We start from the raw sequence: 20176 nt of genomic DNA, 5'->3' as shown, positions 1-20176 counted from the left end.
TCTGTGGCCTCGTTGTTGGCAGATTTTCATCTTGTTTTCCCCTGTGCTATTCGATGGCACCCAGTACTGCTCAGGTCTGAAGGCAAGGACTTTTTCTTTGTGCTAATGCCATAGAAAAAAATGTAAAAAGCAAAACATTGAAAGATCCAAACACATAAAGATGTGAACCCCTGTACAATGTGAACCCCTGTCAATGACATGGTCAATGACATATGACAAGAAAGGTCTGGGAAGATATCCCTGAGCGGAAGGGAGAGTGGGCACGTCAGGCAGAACGGAAATGAGGGAACACCTCTAACCTCTAAAGAGTTGATTCAGAATTAATAAGAAAACTTCAGGGCCCTGGCAGGTAATGGGTGGGGCCGGGGGGGGGGGTCAAGCAGCGCCGGGCATTGTTGTAGATGTCGTGTGAGCAGACTCTCGGGATACACCTGCCAGCCCCCCTTTCTGCGGGTGGTACATCCTGTCCCTGACTCGCGTCCATCCTATGTGACTTCTGGGCTCAACGTTGTATTATTTAGTTTACACGTGGAAATATGAAAGAAAAGACAGTAAGCTTCTCGTTGTGTCAGTCAGCTCCTGGGGGGGAAGCCGCATACGGGGCAGAAGCCCCGTCTGGCGGTGTTGCAGGTTGATAGACGTCGCTGTCTGTGCGCCGCCGGCAAAGTGTTTCTTGCTCACAACAAAAATGCCAACTAAAGCAAGCCAGAGGTATTTTACTTATTGAAGATGCTGCTTTTTATAATATAAAAACACCCCTAACTGGTGAACCAGTGGTGAAACTGGGGCGGTCCTTTCGTGTCTTAGGCACGCCCTATACCTTGACCCCAATCTTGGAAAGCCTTACAGTAATCCGCTGGTGCGAAGGCATTGAGCCCTTGTGCAGAAATTCATTGTAAGGAGAGCCCTCCACGGAAGCAGAGGCTGCCCCGACTGTCAGCAACGTGAACAACTTTGGGAATAAATAATAAATGTTTGTGAATGCAGGGAACCACATAGCTTTGCACCGTGATCATTTTATTTTATGCTCTGATTGTACTTGTAGTGCTTGTAAATAATATGCAAAATAGAAACACCCATTTGCGGTGGTGCGCGCTTTCATTCACGCCTGATGGCGTCTTTCCGATTCAAGGATTACTACTTTTGCTAAACCGTTCGCAGGGCGACATCGGCGTGCCGGGACCCAACGGGATTGTGTGGGATTTCCACCCGGTCGCCGGACCCACGAAGGAGTCATTCCAGCCGGAGCTGTATAAGGTAAGGAGCCTTCGGCAGAACGGCCCGGGTTCCCGGTGGAGCTAAAATAAGGGGAAGGAAACAAAGGAACTTCCTTTGGCCTTTTTCGAACAATCACAAAGCCAGCAAGCGCTCACATCCGGCGGAACCTCGTGCCTGCGAACACGGCCCCGGTCACACGGGGCCCGGTCCCCCATCTTGCAAAGTTGGGGCAGATTTGAGACCAGGATTCGTCCCACAGTCTCAAAGCTGTCCTGAGTCTGCAGGTCCCTCTGCAGCTGGAGGTCCGTGGTCAGAGCGTAACTCAAAGCCAGGATATGGAATTATTCGAGCAAAACGTTGTATTTGGCTGAAGGAACCTACTCGGGCTCTCGGGGACGTGGAGCATCATTGTGGGTGTTCTTCCGTCAAAGTCTGTTTTCTGACTTCTGTACTCCATTAACATTTTGTCTGATTACAAGTCTAGTCTTGGGTCTCAGTAAAACTTAACACCCCTTCACGGCTCACTTGCTCCGACGGGCCCAGGACCTTCGCGCGTGTTCGAGCTCCCCGCTACCCCATGAAGACAGTCACGCCCGGCCTCATTTTGCTGTGGAGCGGGGACCACAGAGACGCCCCCAATTGGGTCAGGCACAGACAGTGCCTGGGGACCACAGTGCAAACCCCAAACATAGACCCTAATTCCTGCTCTTCGAGGATCTGTCAGATGGGGGCTGAGTGCACGGCCGCGGTGGGGAGAAGGCAGGCCTCCGGGGGGCAGGCAGTCAGGCCCCTGCGCCTCACGCAAGAGCCACACGACCGTGGGTGGACAGAAGCAGCCTGGCCGGCAGCCGGCATGAAGCAGAATGCAGGGAGAGTGTGTTAGGAGCGGGCGGTCGAGAGCCAGCAGAGTCCAGAGCAGGACGCCCCTGGACAACCAGGCCAAGGGGGCCCCATCCTGCCCTAGGTGGGATCCAGGCGCGACTCTGGCTCCTGGTGGGCCCTGCTCGTCAGCCAGGTAGGGCTTCTGTCTGTGTCGGGACAGGAGCTGTGAACGGGGCGAGGCCCGAGTTGGTTGAACCCAGGCTAAGGATTCCCTTCACCTTCTGCAGCCGGGAGGGGCCGGGGCAGCCTGCGGGAGGCCTGGGCACTGTCCCAGCCGAGATGCAGGAAGGACCCCAGCCAGTCGCTACATTTCTTTCACCATTGTCGACCAAGAGCAGTGGGCCAAATAGGCCCGATAAAATTGACACCGCTTCCCAAACCAGGCCTCTTTTGCTTGGGATTTTCGGACGTTCCAAATGTATCTTTTTCTCAGAGGACCATCCTAAGAATATCTTATTCAAATATTCTGGTCTGGGGCTTGTCCTGGCTGCCCGGCACTGGGTCGATGGAGGAGACCAGAGACCCCACACAGAGAAGACCGGCAGCCTCGCACTTGTATGAGACATAACGTGTGACTTAACTGATACTGGGAAAATCTGGGAAAATCGCTCCTGTTTTCTCTTGAATTTCGAAGCTGCAAGATGTAGGCATTGTTTCCTGTGACGCATTTATCATCACTGCGTACGGTTTCGCTAAGTGAGTGCTTTTCAGCCATCCCAAACCCTGGTCCCTCGTTTCTGTTCTTGGACTAACGGCCGCGTCCCACTTCGTTGTCTTCACAGGGTGAAAAGGGGAGTGCTGGGGAGCCAGGAGTAAAAGTAAGTGAAGCGGCTTCTCCTCGCCGGGGGCCCCCAGGTGTCCCCCGAGAGTTCGCGGGGTCTAGTGACATTCGCCTGTTACTCCAAGCCGCTGCTGCTTCTTTCCAGAGGAGAGTTTTAGACTGTCTTGCCTCGTGCATCACAAACCCCAGCTGCTGAGCGTTTCCTGGGGTTTGGAAGGGACCCTCAGTGGGCTCAGAGGGCAGGTGTGGGGCTCGAGGCCCCAAACAGTTTGGTGACGGCTTCCGTCTGGGTCCAGTGCGATGTTGCTCTGCTGTCTGGTCCTTATCACGCGTGCCCCGTAGCTTCATCACGCGTGCCCTGTAGTCTTAGCCCTCTCGGCGTCACCAGCTACATGACAGTGTCCTGGACTGACAATAATCCAGGCCTCCCGGCCGACTTCCTGTGACCCTGTGTCGCGCTGGGTGAGGGGGGCTGGGGAACCCAGGAGGTGGGCTGGCCAGTCGGGGGGCTGCATCCCCCAGGGATGTGTGACCAGCCGGCCGCCTGACATCTCTGTCCTCTCCTAGGGCGTCTCCTTGAAGGGAGAAGAAGGAGTCATGGGTTTCTCAGGCCCGCGGGTAAGCCGTGCCTTCCGTCACTGTGGTTTGTGTAGCTTTGTGTTGTAAGTAGACTGCGTCTTTCAGAGTAGTTTTGGGTTCCCTGTGAGGTTGGGGTAAAGGTACAGAGATGTCCCGTACGTCCTCCCAACCCCCGCCTTGCCCTGCCTCCCCCACTCCCAGCGTCCCCACCAGAGTGGCCCCCAGGGACTGGTGTTGGAGCTGGTGCCCCTCCACTGGAGGAGGGCAGGAGCGGGACAGAGAGTCACGGCTTCTGTCCATGAGGCCAACTTAACCTGTAGGGACACCGTGTAGACCGGCTCCAGCCTGAGAACTTGACTCTCGTGTCCCGGAGAGTCCAACAGAAGTGTCCCTAGCAGGACGGGGCGGGGAACCGAGGAGTGTCTCCCCCAGGGAGATTCAGCATCTGTGGCCCCCCATGCCCGAGGGCACACCTCTCCTTCAGAGCGTGGCCTGAAGTGACACCTGCCCCTTCTGTCCTCCCTCTGCCGGCCAGAGCTTGGTCACCTGCCAAACCGAGTGATAAGTGAGCTGGGAAGCGCGGCCAGAGCAGAGAGAAGGTGGCCTGGTGGTGACTTGCGAGGTGCCACTACCACTGAAAGGACACTTGCTATAATCCAAACATCGGGAAAGACCCCGAGAACGTGGGAGGGCAGGCCTTGCGGCTTCTCTGCCGCGTGAGCCACACCGTGCTTAGTGACTTCTCCAGCTCTCCTTTGGGGCAGAGAGGGCGCGTTCCCTGCGCGGGTCGCTAAAATGTCTGCCTCCTTTAGGAGGTAACAATCCTCCAGTGGCTTCACTATCTCGTAGCCAAGTATTTCACGCGAGCCCGAGTCGGTGCCGTGGCCTGGCCGTGCCTCCGGAAAGGGGCCGCGTGTTCTGAGCGGGCGCTCCTGTGTTCTCTTCCTCCCAGGGTGCTGCCGGCTTCGACGGCGAGAAAGGTTTCCCGGGACAGAAGGTAAGTTGGTGGCGGGAAATGCCGCCTGCTCCAGGGTCAACACGTCTTACAAGGGTCAAACACGATGAAGACCGTGCTGTCGCGGGAAGAGAGATCGTCCCCCAGAAAGACACGCTCCAGACCCTGCGTTTACAGCAACACGGACCTTCCTTCCCCCAGACCATTCGTGGTGCCCGAGTCAGACCCGTCCCGTTTGCTCACCTCTAAGACCAGCGCGTTGGTCTGTCCCCTGGCGGCCTCCTCTGCGTCGCCGGGCGCCACTCTCCGGAGAGTTGCCGGCGGGGTGGCCAAGGGTCTACCTGCGTTTTTCGTATGTTGATCTCCCACATTTTGACACTGTGTCTTTAGTGATGACCCAATTTGTTATGTTTTTTCTGTGTTCTGTGGACCAAGTTTTGACAGTTTTTAAAAAGGAATTCTTAGGTGAGAAAAGTGTCCCGAATCTGGGTCAGACTCAGGATGGTCTGAGTGCGGTCCTACGGGAGCGTACATGGAGAAATAGTTCTCTTGTGAGCGACGGAGCTCGGTTCCCCGTGTACCGCGGCTGGTGATCCGATCCCAGGAGATGTAGCTGGCCTCCTTCCCCCGTGGATGCCAGCGCCTCCCCACCAGCCCCGCGAGGCAGCCATGGTCACGGTTCTGCTGGCCTCGTTTCAGAAGCCCGCGGGCCCTGGGAGGGCATGCCTCTGTCCCTGGGTGCAGCTGCTCGGGTCAGGCACACGTCCACACCAGCCAACCAGCTCTCCCGGACGCGCTCCATGACTGCGCGTGAGCACGGACGTGCCGGTAGACTTCTGTGCGGCTTACGGCAGGGCCGGAAGAGGATGCTGTGTGGCTCCCGACCCCTCACCGGGCCTCCTGCACCTCACCGTGTGCAGCCGTCACACCGTCCACGTGATGACGTGTGACTCTCGGGGCCATGGGCTCGGCGTCCACCGTTCAGTCCTCACAGGAGCCTTTAAGACTCTCTTAGAACTCAGCTCAGCCTCCGAGTCAGGACTGCGCTGGAGCCCACTCCTGGCTCCTCGCAGGGTGGTGGCAGGACATCAGGGGAGCCAGAAGGACGTGGGGCTCACCAGCATCCCACTGGGGCTCCCCCTCGTCTGTCCAGGGACTGCAGAAGGACGGCCTCCCAGGCTCGGTTTCTGACCTCGCCGGCTCTGGGCAGAGCCTGAGAACCTCCGCACGGGCTCCGGCCACTCCAGTGGGACCGGCCTTGACTCCTTCCCGCAGCCTTGTCTGGTCCTCTCCTTCCCGTTGCTTTCAGCCCAGACTCGGGCCAGGGCGCCGACACCGGGGTTTCCCCGATGATGTCTGTCTTCTGACATGAGTAGCTGATAGGAGTGTCCCCAGGGCAGCGTACCTGCAGGACGGCGGTCCAGGCTGTACCCAAGCAGAGGCCAGAAGGCCAACGTCCAGTGTTTGGATTCCAGTGATCAAGAGAAGGGACAGAGGACCCAGCAAACGTGAGCCTCTCTGAGTCGCCCCCTCCGCCCGCCCACGCAGCCGAAGTTCTGTTGTGAACCCTTCCGTGCTGGCCATGTGCCAGCGAAGTGAAAATCATGATTTTTTTTCCTGCACCCAAAACTAACGAGTTTTAGGCTCTTAAAGATCAGTGGGACAAAGTCGCCCCTGGAACTCGTTGTTTACATAAGACAAGATGCTCGGCAGACACCACCTGGGGCCTCTCGCTGCCGTGGCCAGATGTTGGGACCCAAGGCCCACAGCCTCCAGGGAAGACGGGGACACTTCCGGCCGAGCGCGGCGTCTCTGTGCTGAGACAGTTTACTCGACTGTGCAAATAGGAAATGCCGGGGAGACGGATGGATGGTGGAGTCACCTGCTGGTCAGACCGCCAGCATCACAGACGTGACAGCTGGCGTCCTCTTACTGGACAATGTGCCGTTACTCCTCACAGTCCAGTTCCTAGTCTAATCCCCAGATAATTCGTCCTTGACCACCCTCCCCTGGCTTCCCCCGCCCCTGCTGTCACGCCTGCACCTGGAAACACAGCGAGAACCCGGCAGAGGTTGTCAGGACTCGCAGCATCCCAGACGATCGGGCCCCCAGCTGCCGAGGGTCTCAGATGAGCCCCGAGTGCGAATGTTCCCCTTTACCCTGCTGAGTTATACCTGCTCCTCCGTTCCCCTGCTAACGGGAGCTCCCAGGGAAGCTTCCAGAGCATGGTCTAGTCTCGGGAGGGAACCCCTGAGTGCTCTTCCGTCGCCCCTTCCCGGTTTTCTGGGATTGCTGGTCCCTCCCAACCACTCAGACGCAGCTCGGAAGTGTTGGTGCTGTTTTGGCGAGAGCACGTCGTGTGGGGGCCGCTGCTCGGGGGGTGATGTCCCAGCCGGCAGGTGACACCCGGGCGCATGGGGGGACAGGCGCATGGGAGCGTCCAGCTGGGTCCAGGCTCAATCGTTCTGCCAGGGCACATGCGGCTCAGACCGAACGCCTTGTCACCGGCTCCGTTGCTGGCAAGGTCTTGTAGGATTCCCTGCCCGTCTCGAGAGATGGCCTCAGATGAGATCCACGGGGCTTGGGAGACGCCTGCCTCTACTTGTGCATCTTCAGCAAAACCTAGTGAGGAAGGACGTCTGTCCCCACAGAGGTGCCCTGGAAACCAACATCACCACCCTCCATGTTCCTTCTGGAAGTCAGGGCTCACCGCCCACGTGCCCTGGCATTTCACAGGAATCCGGCAAAGAATCAGCGTGTCCCCGGCATCCCGAATGTGGGGCCTCACTGTACGCAGCCGTTAGGAGAGGGGATGAATTTCTAGATTTTTTAGAAAGCTTTACGCAGATCTCCAGCTACGACGCACCCACGAGAGCAAGCGTTCCCTTTCGGTGAATACTCAAGGGAAGTAGAAAGGAGCACTTTGCTCTTGTTAATTGAAGACAGATTTCTGAACTAAGAGGTGTTAGTGCTTCTGTTTGGTGTTAACACAAAGTTTTCCAAGCCCATCTTGAAAGGTATTAATAGATGGTCAGTCACAAGGTCATGCACGTGGGGCCTCCGGGCCTCTGAAGGACGCGGCAGGAAGGACGCAGCAGCCCCGGGAACGATCCCTGCTCCGGAGGTGAGCCTGAGCCCGGCGAAGCCCACAGATCTCGCGGCTACTCCAGAGGAAGGCCCGGGACCGGAGGAAGGCCCGGGACCGAGGAGGGCGCCGGCACCGCGAGGAGGAAACGGACAGCTCCCACCACGGGCGCGAGCAGCACCAACAGCAGGAAGGAAACGTTACTGCGCGAGGAGGGGGGCGCTGTGACCAGCTGTGGCCCTCAGAGACCCATCAGCCAAATGTCGCGTTTGAACTTGGTTTGGATCCTGATTTAAACAAATCCACTCAAAAAAAAACCAAAAACAAAAACCTGTGAGACTCAAATCAGGGAAAATTGGGCAGAGTGGGTCAGAGGTAATTTAATGACTGGCGAGTGTTGTTGGACATAATAATGGGGTTGTGGCCACTTCTCCAAGCCCCGTTAGAGGTACAAATAACCGTGGAGCATCTTTCTTGCAGGGGAGCAGAGGACCGAACGGTTATCAAGGCCCCAGCGGACCCCCAGGACCCAAGGTGAGCTCAGTGTCCCTTTGGCTGGCGTCCAGACCCGCGCCGATCACCCTGTTGGAGGGGGCGTCCCCCATCCCGTGTGACACGAGATAAGCAAACACGTGACCCCGGCCCTGGACAAATGGGACAGACACGGGTGTATTAGTCACAGGTGTTGTGGGCCCACAAGGTTGCGTGCCCCACAGGGGTGCATGGAAGTCACAGCCCAGGGCAGAGGGAACAGAATGGGCCGTGGGAGCAGGCTTCCCGGTGACAAGAGGGCGGGGCATCCCCAGTCCCCGGGGAGATCACGGTTACCTTGTGTGAATAATTCGTGAGCCGGCAGGGCAGAGAAACCCCGTCAGCTGGGGACCAGGTCGGGTGCCGCTGGTCTGGTAACGGGGACCCAGCCGGGCGGGGGGGACTTCCCTGCTCGGGGAGGGGTCTGTCTGCTGAGGACAGGGCTGTTCAGTGGTTAGGCCTTCGGGGCCCTGGGAGACTCGAGAAGGTTTGGGTCTTGCCCTCCAGCTGGAATTAGATCGGGGTCTCATGGCATCACACCTCGCCCACCCCTGTTGCCTCTTGCTGCCTCCGGCTCATGTCCGCGGGTGGCCTGGACCTCACTTCCCCACGGCCCCGAGGAGACGGGGCCCCAGCCGGTGGCCCACCGTCAGCTCTAGTCCCTGCAAATTCGCAGAACGTTCCAGAATGCCACAAGGCGGGTCCCCCATTCTTCTGCTCTCTTCTCTTTCTCCAGGGAGAAGCGGGCGACCGCGGCCCCCCAGGCCCCCCGGCCTACTTCCCTCACCACCCCCTCACTAAAGGTTCGTATGTCTGCATCGCACGGGCCCTCTCTTGTTCCGGACAGTCGTGAACTTGCCGGGAAGGTTTTCTAAGTAAAACAAAACAAAGCAAAGCGGAGCAGATGGTCAGAACATAACCTTTGGAGAACACGAGTCTCAGGTTCAGCTCCCCTCGCTGACGGTGGTGTCTCGGACCCCCATTTCCCGCTGCCAGAGAGAGAGCCCGGCGCTCCCGCGGAGACCCCTAGGTTGGGAGAGTCCCTCATCCTACGTACCTCGTGCAGGCTCTGCTTTCCGTCTGTGATGATGCCACGAGAAAACCCGGTCCTCTCCCCCTCGGGCTTCGAGGCAGAGCCCCAGCACTGCCCCTCCTTTCCGCACGGGCACCGGGATGCTCCCGCCCCTGCGTACCCTTCGGAAGCCCCAGACTGGCCACGGTCCGTGATCTGTAAACAGCCACATCCTTCGAACCTTTCGAGGAATCCCCACGTATTTGCATGTGACCAACTGCTCAGAAGATGTCCCCACTGTCCCGGTGGGGCCCTGAGTGTAAGCGAGCAGTTCTGCACGTGATGTGGCTAACGCCCGTCTCGTTATTTTACTCAGCCGCCCAGACTGGTGGGATCGTACCAAAATATTCTAATTCTGTGATACGAGCATTGGTCTCGTGTGTGAGTCCTTCTGGGTTAAAAGGAAAAATGCTTTCAGCGCCCTCTGAAGACTTGTAGGTGTGTGCGCTTGTGGGTAGCTGAGCGGTGCTGTATGGAGCCCATGGGGGCAGCGATAATTGCCATCGTGGTTCACGGCGACTTCCCCAGTGTCTGGGACAGTGCCGGGCAGATAGTAGGTTACCGGAGCAGACTGAGAAGCGTATGCACTATGTCCTATGCATCAGAAAGAGATTTTAAAGGCTGAGTGTTTTAAAATCAAGACGGTCTAATATTTTCCTTCTGCACTGAGCAGATCGGCTGGCTCCCAGCTTCATATGTCCAGGGGTCAAACCCCCCCTCTCCTGCGTGGTGGGAAATTTACATGTGTTTATCCAACATTGTTGAGAACATGGAGTAGGACAGGGGACAGAGTAGGCAGAGGACAGAGCCCATGAGCCCCCGAGAGATGGCTTTCCAGGGCAGCACTGAGAGAAGAACACCTTGGCTCGCGGACACAAAGCTGGCTGCGTCCCCAGTTCATACATCCCAGTAATGAGCGTGTTGGGAATCCATGCTCAGCACCTCCCTGGACGGCTGGCACGCACCCTCTTCACTGTGGAGTCCGACGTGCGTGCCACGCCAGAAACCCCAGGAAAAGGAGTGTGAGGTCCACGCACTGTTCGTGGTTATGGCAAGATTGAAACATGGCCTTTGCAGGCTTCGGGAACACAGTTGTTGTTTTTTTTTTTAATTGACGTGGGCCATTTTTCAAAAACGTCACTGACCAAGAGCCCAGAATTCATCCACTTCCCGTTTTCACCAGCTCGTGTTTCTAAAACCATGCTGGAAGGCGATGGCGTTGAGTGGGCGCGTTGGCAGGCGCGGCTGCTGACCACGACAGGCTGAGCAGATCCCCTCGGGGAAGAGGGAAATAAACGTATCTTCGCAGAGTAGCTTCGCTGGAGCTTGTCCGGACCCCGAAGGCTGGGGGAGGATTGTATTTTTTCTTTCTCATGGTCGCAATGTGACCAAAACCATCCACCTTGCTCTTCTCCCAAACTAACGAGAGCGTCTGTGGTTTCACTTGGGTTTTGTGAGCTCTTGCTCGTGCCGGACGGCCGGCATCTGCGCAGCGCTCACGGGGCACGGGCGGGGGTCTCAGCTGCCGCCATCGCACCTGTTGGTTGATGGACTTTTCCTAACCACCCCCCAAGATGGGGACCGATGTTAGCCCTGTCTTGCTGGTGGGGAAACTGAGGCACAGAACCTAAGTGACTTGCCCAAGATCTCATGTGTAATGAGTAGAGGAACAAGGGTCAGACCCAGGCAGATCTGTTCTGAGTGTGGGCCTGTCTTGGTTGCAGGTGCCCGAGGTGACCCAGGATTCCCAGGGACCCATGGGGAACCAGGAAGCCGGGGTGAACCAGGAGACCCGGGCCCCCCGGGCCTCCCCGGCACATCGGTCAGAGATGAAGGTAACTGACCCCGTGGTATCAAATGTGTGCCCCACCCCCCAATGTCCACACAGGGCCCTGGCCCCTTCCTGACCGCTCAGCCCTGCCCTCAGCGCTCTCACAGACGAGGCTCAGTGGCCCCAAGCGACCTGGGCGCAGGCCTCCCGGGGAGCGGTCCACCTGCAACGGTGACCCCCACAGGGCCGGGCTGGCGGCTGGCAGCAACTAGCGCGATGCCGTGGGCTGGCCGGCACGGGCGTGGGCAGCTGCCGGAGCTCGTGGCCGGGGCCGCGACGCACAGCATCATCTGGGGCTCTTCTGAGGTTGAAACAGGGTGATGAAGTCTTCCAATAGCGTCTACCCTTACGTCGCTGGCTGGTTGGAGACCCACGATCCTGGGGCCCGCGGGGGACGGGCACTGACACAGATGCTCCGTGTGAGAATCTCATGCTGCTGGTGGTCGCTGTTGGATTTTCAGATGGGAAGAGAGGCTTGCCAGGTGAAATGGGTCCCAAAGGCTTCATAGGAGACCCCGGCGTCCCCGCGCTGTACCCCGGCACTCCAGGCACTGATGGAAGGCCAGGACTCCAGGGACCCCCAGGGCCTGCCGGACCGCCGGGACCAGATGGTAAGTGGAACGAAATTTGGGTTCCGGCAGAGCTGCCTGGCCCGTGCCAGAGCCTTACAGGTTTCTGTGCTACCTAATTCCATGAACCAACGCAGTAGGCACTGTCCTGGGGTGTGGCAGACGCCCTGGGCTGCGGACAGAACAGCCAGTGATGAGGGAAGCCGTTGGGTACCCACAGGCCCGTGGGCGTTACCCAGTGGGGTGCGGCCGCCTCTGGCTCCAGTGAGGTCAGCCGTGCGGGGGAACAACTGAGCAGCGCGGTCTGGAAGCAGGTGTGAGCTCGAAGCTCTCTGGCGGCTTGTATTTCGTTCCGTCACCTTCTTCCAGGGTGGAGGCCTCCTGCCTCAACTTGTAGCCTCTCTCCTCCGTCTTACCGGGATCTGGGGCAGACTTGACGGTCTGCCTTCTCAGCCCGCGCACAGCCAAGGCTGCCCCCGACGGCAGTCGACGGAAGAGGGGGCTGCGTTCCTCGAATGAGACGTGGCCACCGTTGGCCAAGGCCGAGAGGCAAGACTCGCAGCGTCTACAAAGCAGACAAGCCTGAGCTTAGGGGCCCCGTGCTGCCTCGGGGCAGCACTGAATCCTGGGGCAGAGTGACTTTCCAGGTCCCCGTGTCCCCATGCTCCTCGTTCCGTGGAGAATGTTCCAAGGAGGCGGGGGACGTGCCGTCTGTCTTTGAGCTTTGCCGTAAAAGCAGTTATCTTGTCGGCTGCCAGGTTTAAAGGGTGGTTTCAGCCCTTGTAAAAGCTGCTAAAGGGAACATCTCCTCCCAAGAGCTGGGAGAAACGAGGCTTTGGGAGAAAACGTGAGGTCACAGTTTCTTTCTCTGTGATGCCGTCCGTGGTTTATCAGCCTCTCTTTGAAATATTTGACTTTAAATTCCCTGGTTTTCTCCTCCCGCCCCCATGATCTCTGAGCTTCTTCTCTCCAGGCAGGGAGAACAGCAGGTCGCTGACAGACAGTGCTTGATCTCGGGTACGGGTCAGGCTCGAGTCTGTGCCTGGGTTGCTCCCGGCCGTCCCTTTGTCCTCTCTGGAGGACAGCCGCTAGGACCGGTAGGAGCCTCTGTGCACACACGGCTTTCGTTGAAAAATCATCAGCCCCTTCGTGTCCTCCGGTCAATGTCGAAGTGTCCAAGAAATGTCCAATTTTCCTTCAACTGCAAAGCTAGATTCGCACGTTCTTCTGGAAATTTTTAGGTGCAGATAATTCCCTGGAATTTGCCAAAGAGTTTGAACAGTGTTATCTTTAATGTATTTTTATCCCGGAAGTAATATTTATTACTGTGACATCAGTGAGAAGGGCCAAGGGCTTTCTGGGAGCGTTATGTTTCCTGAGTAAATGTTATCTCCTAAGTGTTCCCTTTGGCAATAGGACAGGGTGTGTTTAAAGTTTTTAAAAGCATGAAAATTTGCCTCTATAAAGGAGTGCGATCAACCTTGTCCTTGTCATTATTCCAGTAACTAAATTCCGTTTTACCAAAGATACAAACACCATCTTGCTTTGTAAATCTTGCTTAGGAAGTCTGTGATTTACTAATATAGGTTTTCTGTAAACAAATTAGTTTCTTGTGCATATTTTATCCATAAAATGCATGGAACAGTGTCCAATAAATGTTATCAACCTGAGATGGGAAAAGCACACAACTTAGGTTCTCCTTGAAACATTTCTTTTACCCCGTGAGACACATTGTTTCCAAATCACTTTTTTTTTTTTTTAAGCAGTCTCTTGTACAGAAAGTAGCCAACCGTAATGGCCTTTTAAAACATTTTTGTGCAGAGTCAGAATTTAATACCAGTGACCTTGACTCCCACACAGTTCTTCCACTTTTCCCCTGGAATGAAACGCTTGGATTCCTTTCTTGTTAACAGCCCTCCGTCCTGTGGTAGTGTGGCTGCTGATGAAAACCAGCCCGTTTTCAGTTTCTGCAGTTCCCACAGAACCGAGCTACACGTCGGTTTTCTTTCTGAGCTAACTTGCTTGTGATTCTCGCTGAGTTCATGGAATCAGGTGTCGGGGCAGTCCCAGTGTTTTCTAGAATAGTTCAGATTTCTGCCAGCTTTGTTACGCCTCTTCCAGAGAAGCGTGGTACAGACGTCTGAGAGGTGCTCCGCTGCCCCGAAGGTGGAATCACGAGCGTGTCAGGTGAAACCCAGCAAGCAGGGAGGGTGCGCCGTGGGACGGCCGTGGGGCTCGCCGGCGGGGACTGGCTCTGTGCCAGACTCAAACCCCGCATCCCCGAGACACCATGACTGAGTGCCTCCCTGTCCGCTGCGCTTCTCACAACACCCAGACGGTGTGGAGGTGTAAAATAAAGCCCACAAGGTCCTCCGAGGCCTGAGCGCTCTTGACCTGGTGGCCAGGGACCGGGTGCACGTCCCAGGGGTGCCGTCCTGCTCCACGGGGGGACGCAGCCCACCCCTTCCTCGAGGGCCTTCCGCAATGCCGCTCTGTCCTTCCCCTCCGAGCTCACGGCTGTTCTGGAGGGGCTTTTGTTGCCCCCCCCCCGTCCCTCCTGCACCGCTGGGGAGACGAGAGTCCCTCAAAGGTCACTCTCGGACCCTTGTCTCTGTGCCCTCCGCTTGGCTGGACCGTGCGGCTTCTCCAGGTGAAGCCCAGACTCGGCCCAGCTCTCCCCGTGTGTCCGGCCCAGGCCTGCACTGGGCCCCAGACTCACTCAGACAGTCGGCCTGTCCCGTGGCCACCCTGCCTGTCTCACAGATGTCTCGGAGCTTCATGCGTCCAACTGAACTCTGGGTCTCCTGCCGCCCAGGCCCCTGCCCGACCTGCCCTGAACGGGGCCTCGCCCCTCCCCGCAGACCCGGGAGCTCGGGCCACAACCCCAGGCATCCTGCAGACACCTCACTTGCCAGCAGCCGGGACGCCTCTGCCTCTTGGCTCCGTCCACTGCCCTCTGCTCACCGCCTGCCCTCCCCGAAGCCAGCACGGCACCTGCCGTGGACCTGCCGGGTAGACCGTGTACCGTGTAGCCCACTCACGACCGGCCTCTCCTCTTTCTTTCTCTGCTCAACTCTCCGCAGGGGGCAGGCGGGGGCAGGTAGATCTCTAACCTGCGCGTTCCTGCCACTTCCCTCCTCAGAACTCGAGGGCCCTGGGTGCCTCAGCCGGTTAAACCTCCTACTCGTGATCCCAGCTTCCAGTCGTGATCTCAGGGTCGTGAGTTCAAGCCCGACATGGAGCCTACTTTAAAAAAACAACTCTGCCCTTGGGGTCAAATCCACGGCCCTGGCATGGCCCCTTCGCCTCCCCTCGATGCCCGGCTTCCCCCCACCTCAGGGGCTCCCGGACACACTCCTGCTGTCTCTGGCGCGGTCCCCGGTGCCCGCCTTCAGCCACTGTCTCTTCCTCTCCAGGTCTGAGGCTCTGGTCCTAGAAAGGACTGTCCTCGGCCATTTGAAATGGGCTTTCTCCGCTGCTGTCTGAAAGCCCCACAGCCCAGGCCGTCCTTGAGATTCGGGCTGGTTTGTTTAGGATTATGTGCCTGCCCCACCCCCACCCGCTTGTTAGCACCCCGAGTGTCCGCCGTGTCGCCTCCAGTGTTCCATGTACGTGGCTCCGGGGCACCACAGGGCTAGCCAGGGCTGGATGTGTCGGACACATCCGTGCATGAAGGACGGGATACCGTCTTCAGTGTGCGGAGAGGCCAAAGAGCGCGGGGCAGGAGGACCCGCCACCCGACTTAGGAGCGTTCGGACTGAGCTCCGCGTCTGGTGTCGCTTCTCCAAGCAGAGCAAATGCCCTTAAAATCCGTGTTTGCTCCCCTCCCGGCTCTCTTGGTGGCCTCTTTCTCGCCGCCCCCAGGTACCACGGGGTGGGGATGACAGCAGGTGTTTCAGGGCGTTGGGGGTTCTGGGTCTGGCGCTATGAGCGCCACGAGGTTTGTCTGCGAGGACAGGCTCTGGGGGACATGCCCATCCTTGCCCATCAGCACGGTTCCCGGGGCGCGATGCCCCGTCCCCACCACGAGGTGGCGCTGCTGTTGAGAAACCGCGGGGCGATGCGGGGGCTTGAGCTCCGGTTCCTTGGGCTTCCCGTATCCTTGCTCGGAGCTCTGGGAGCCTGGAGACACGGCAGGACCTCCGGGGGGGCCCTGATCCCGGACACTGGGGGTGAGGGTCTGGAAGGGGGTGGGAAGTCAGAGGGTCCCAAGTCGTCTGCGTTCACCACGCAGACCCACGCGTGCACCTGCTCCGGGGAACCCCCGTAGGGAACCGAGGTCATTTCCATATCTTGGTTTGTTTGGGATTTTGTCTTTTGGGGAGCCCCAGGTGGTGTGGGTCTTGGAATAGGAGTCTCAGGACATACAGAAAACATGTGGTGGATTTCAGAGAAACAGCGTGAAGATGTCCTGTGTCCCTCCATCTGTGAACGCCTGCAGACTTTTTGTGGACAAGAAAATCACTTTTTTTAATTATTATAAAAGAACGTGTTTAATATTCAGTGTTTCAAAATATATGGGAGGCTAAAATCAAAGTATAATTAGTAAAAAAAAAATCTTAAGAAACTAAAAAAAAAATTTTTTTTAATAGAGTAAAATACGTGGCTGAAACATGAAAACATTTCCTTGGACTGCAAGAAAGGTTTTCACAGCAAAGGCTTTTATGTCTCGCTCCCAAAGGAAGACTGCAGAATAGGCTCTTGCTTCTCCCCCCATTCCCGGGGACTGTCCTGGAATGGAGCTGGGTCCTCTGTTGGGGGACCCGAGCAGTGACCCTTCCAAGCCTGGGTGCAGGGAGAGGTGGGGTCTCGGTGCGGCACTCATGGGCCCTCCCTGGGTTCTCTCCGTAGGTTTCCTTTTCGGCCTTAAAGGAACAGAAGGGCAGGCGGGCTTCCCTGGGCCTTCTGGCTTCCCCGGCGCTCGCGGACAGAAAGGATGGAAAGGTACGGACTGTCGCATCGCAAGTGCCGGAGGAAGGTGGGGAAACCACTCCTGTGGCCCGTGCTGCTGCCTCGGGGCGCCCAGCCCTGCGGTGACCCTCACTCCCCCCATCTCTGCCATCCCTTCGTCACGGACCCTTCTGGGGGTGCAGAGCCCAGTAGGGACGGAAAAGAGGAGCAGGGACGCCTCGGGCTGAAGCTGATGATTCTTCTAAGTGCTCAGCCCAGTGTCACAAGCCCTGCAGACAGTTCCAGAAAGTGTGACCACGGTGTCATCACAGCTTGTCCTCCCCGCCTCCCTGAGTTAGGGACTCATCACCAGTGGGGACAGGACGAAGCAGGGTCTCCAGCACTCGCCCCCAGTTGGTGGGAGCGGTGCGGTCGAACAAGCAGAGCGAGGGGTTCCTAGTAAAGAACTACGTCGCCTTTCTGGAGCCGGGCCAGCCCCGGTGGCCCTGAGCCACACGCCCTGACTTGGTGGCACGTGGGGATGTGCGGGATGTGGGCAGCCCGCGGTGGGTGGGGCCAGCCGCAGGAATCAGACGCCGTGGAAGGCTGTATCCCCTCGCCCCGTGAGCCACCTCCTGTCACCTGTGCCACCAGCAGTGGTTCCCGGGGCCCCACCACAGCACGACGGAGAACGGACGATGAGTGTCTCATCCCTCCCACCCAGGGTCTTGGCCTCTGAGCCGTGGCTCCAGCCAGGCACCCTCCCCAGGGCTCCCCTGTTACCCCAGACCCTGGAACGCCGGCTCCCCCCCAGCCCCAGGCCACACACACACACACACACACACACTCCTCTGTAAACAGTGTGTTGTTCAGCTAATCTTGGGGAGACAGGGCAGGACTCCGTACCCCAAGGAAGGACTCCTGCTCCTCGTCTCGGAAACAGTCCCCACCGGGCACGGGAGCAGACAAGGTCCCGGGGCACCTCCTCGCCGCTCCGGCCCCCGCCACCCTGGACTTCCGTCGCCCCGCACAGATGGGAAGGGTGTCTAGCATGCGCCCCATGAGGAAATAACGAGTCTTTCCCTCTGCCTCCCGCTGCAGGGGACGCCGGGGACTGTAAGTGCGCGGAGGGAGATCAGTTCGTCCCGGGGCTCCCAGGGTTCCCAGGACCCAAGGGCCTGCCCGGCACCAACGGAGAGCCAGGAAGGAAAGGGGACCAAGGAGACCCTGGCCAGCACGGCATCCCCGGCTTCCCCGGGTTCAAGGTGAGACCCCGGCTCTAGGGAAGCTGACGGGACGTCCTGCACAGCTTCTGCTTGAGGTGAACACAGACCCAGACCAGCGAGCCTCACGTGCCCCATGCCCCATTCAGAAAGGCCACGTGCTCCAGAAGGAACTCGAGAACGTGTCCTGGTGAGAAGGGGAACAGCACGGCCACTGTGGGAAATGGTTTGAGGTTTCCCTGGGAAGTCAGAGGCAGAGTTACCGTGCGCCCCGGGAGGCCCGCCCCTGGGAACCTCGGAGGGCACGAAACACACGTCCACGCAGAAACCGTACCCAGATGTTCCAAGCCGGCTGCTGATAGAAGCCGAGACGTAGAGACGACAGAAACGTCCATCAGCTGGCAAACAGCTAAGCAAAGGCAGCGTCCCCACACAGCGGAATGTCACTCAGCCCCAGGAGAGACAGGAGCTCGGGTACCCGCTACGGTGGGGGGAGCCCAGAAACATGCCGAGTGGGAGGAGACCGTCCCAGAAGAGCAGAAGTCACGTGATGCCCTTCACAGGAAGAGTGCAGGACGGGCAGCTCCAGAGACAGAGGCAGATGGGGACCTCCAGGGGCCGATGGGGGGGACGGGCAGTGAGTGTCACGGCTGAGGAGTCTCCCTGGGGGCGGGGAGGAAACTTCTGCAATTAGATTAGCGATGATTACACAATCTTGTGAAAATACTGAAAAAACACCAGATTATATGCTTCAAAATGGTGAATTTTATGGAAAACAAAACAAAACACTAGCATCTTGAATGTAAAACGCTTTACTGAACGTTCACCTTTTGAAATTTAGTACAGACCCGGTGCGGCATTGTATGAAATCTCCCTTAACGGGTAAGAAGTGAGGCCTCCAGGTTAACCGTGAGTTCCCAGGAAGGCAGGGATGTCCCGGCCGGTGGGTTCCGCGTGTATCAGCGGAGCAGACTTCATTCCACGCCCGTGAAAAGAGCGTCTGTAGGTCTTCCTGCAGTGACAGGTTTTAACCGAAGATTTCAAAGCCGGTTTCAGATAAAGGCAAAGAAAATATGCTTTGTTATTTACTCATTTATTTGTTTTACTTAAAAAGAGAGCTGCAAGAGATTTATAGTTTTCAGTTTACTTAGCCAGCAATAGAGGAAAAATTGCTTGGGACCCAGGGCCAAGGGCGGTTAGAGCGATCTGGCTCCGTGACCTGGGGCAGGGGGGACAGGTGGCCCCACCTGGTGCCGGGGAGGGGGTCGCTCCCAACGGGTCTGCGGCTTGGGAGCTCCAGCACAGTCCGCTCCGGGCCCGCACGGTCGCTCAGAACACAGACGGTTTATCCGACTGAAAACAGCAGGTGCGATGCCGTATCCTGGCTTAAAAATGATACTGTCCCCAGCTCCTGGCCGTCTGTGTGTGTGACGCGTAGGTAGTGAGAGAGCAAACTTGCGAGGCAAAACTGGTGGCATCTTTGGTTGTTTACAAATTGATCAGGTCTTTCCTAGAAGCCAAATGGACCCCATTTTGCGCACCGGAATGTCTGGAACCTTCCCCCAACTGTAGGGCACCCTCGCCCACGGCATTTTTGTCGGAGGACCTCTGACACTGTGTTTGTCACCTCGCATTGCACTGTATGCTCATGGGTCCGGCGACCCTGCGGCAGCAGGAATGCCTGCGATGATTTTCCGGTTTTTTGATGATTGTACCGATCGAGTCTGCAAGAGCGTGTGAAGTTGGGAGTCCGTCGGGAAAGGGGCCCCTCTGTCGCTCCGTTGGCCCGGCCCCTGCATACTGAGCGCTGGCTGCTACGCATTCTCCCGGACACGGGAAGAATCTGGCCCTTTTCTGCCAAGAACTAAATCAATAAATCAAGTAAGTGTTGGATTTTTCAGGACATTCCATTTAATTAGAGCGACACAAAGATCTTCCGTGTTCTTGCAAATGACAACCAAGATTTGCCAGCAACAAGCACACACAGAACACCCTGACCTCTCGTCTCCGCTCATCGGGAGACCTCCGCTAGGCTTCACGACCGAGACCCGAGCGTTCCTGCACTCGGCTTGTCTCTAAAGTGCGACGCTTTCCTCCAGCCTTAACCTCGGTCAGGAAGACGCTGTCCACAAAGGACTCCGTTGCTGTCAGTCCTGAACAAACACAAGTGTCCTTCATACCTGGGAGGCTTCATGCCTCCTCGAGTCTCAGCGACGTCGTTAGGAGTCAGCAACCTTGTGTTCGTCTGAGGCTGTTGCTTCTCAGAAGGTCACGAGTATGTGAATCCCTGGGAGCTGGTTGAAATACAGATTCTGGTTCCGAGCCGGGTCTGGCCCGAGGTCCGTGTTTCTGACGGGCTCCCGTGGGGCCGATGCAGCTGGTCCGCAGACCACACCGGGACCAGCGAGGTTCTGGTCTTCGCGACGCAGCCGCATGTGGCTACTTCCGTTACGTTTTGATTATTTGAAGTTTAAAAGTCAGTCTCACCGGCCACCTTCTAGTACTCACTGAGCGCCTGCGGTTGGTGGCCACCAAAGCGGACAGCCGGAGACGGGATATT

At 57.7% G+C, this 20176-nt stretch overlaps 1 protein-coding gene across 2 annotated transcripts in view; it reads left to right on the top strand.

Moving 5' to 3' along the window:
* Window positions 1-20176, top strand: part of COL4A2 (collagen type IV alpha 2 chain) — a 154786-nt gene that overhangs the window by 107747 nt on the left and 26863 nt on the right. For both annotated transcript variants that reach the window (XM_045081319.1, XM_045081318.1), the window contains 10 exons: window positions 1162-1257; window positions 2883-2918; window positions 3449-3499; window positions 4413-4457; window positions 7981-8034; window positions 8768-8834; window positions 10828-10938; window positions 11396-11545; window positions 16355-16447; window positions 17495-17658. In XM_045081319.1, the coding sequence (XP_044937254.1) occupies window positions 1162-1257; window positions 2883-2918; window positions 3449-3499; window positions 4413-4457; window positions 7981-8034; window positions 8768-8834; window positions 10828-10938; window positions 11396-11545; window positions 16355-16447; window positions 17495-17658 (867 nt within the window). The remainder of the gene's footprint in view (window positions 1-1161; window positions 1258-2882; window positions 2919-3448; window positions 3500-4412; window positions 4458-7980; window positions 8035-8767; window positions 8835-10827; window positions 10939-11395; window positions 11546-16354; window positions 16448-17494; window positions 17659-20176) is intronic.

Source organism: Mustela putorius, unplaced genomic scaffold (assembly GCF_011764305.1).
Source record: "Mustela putorius furo isolate JIRA1106 unplaced genomic scaffold, ASM1176430v1.1 tig00000551_pilon_pilon_pilon, whole genome shotgun sequence".
NCBI lineage: Eukaryota > Metazoa > Chordata > Mammalia > Carnivora > Mustelidae > Mustela > Mustela putorius.
The sequence above is the reverse complement of the archived record's forward strand: the minus strand, read 5'-3'. Positions and strand labels throughout refer to the sequence as shown.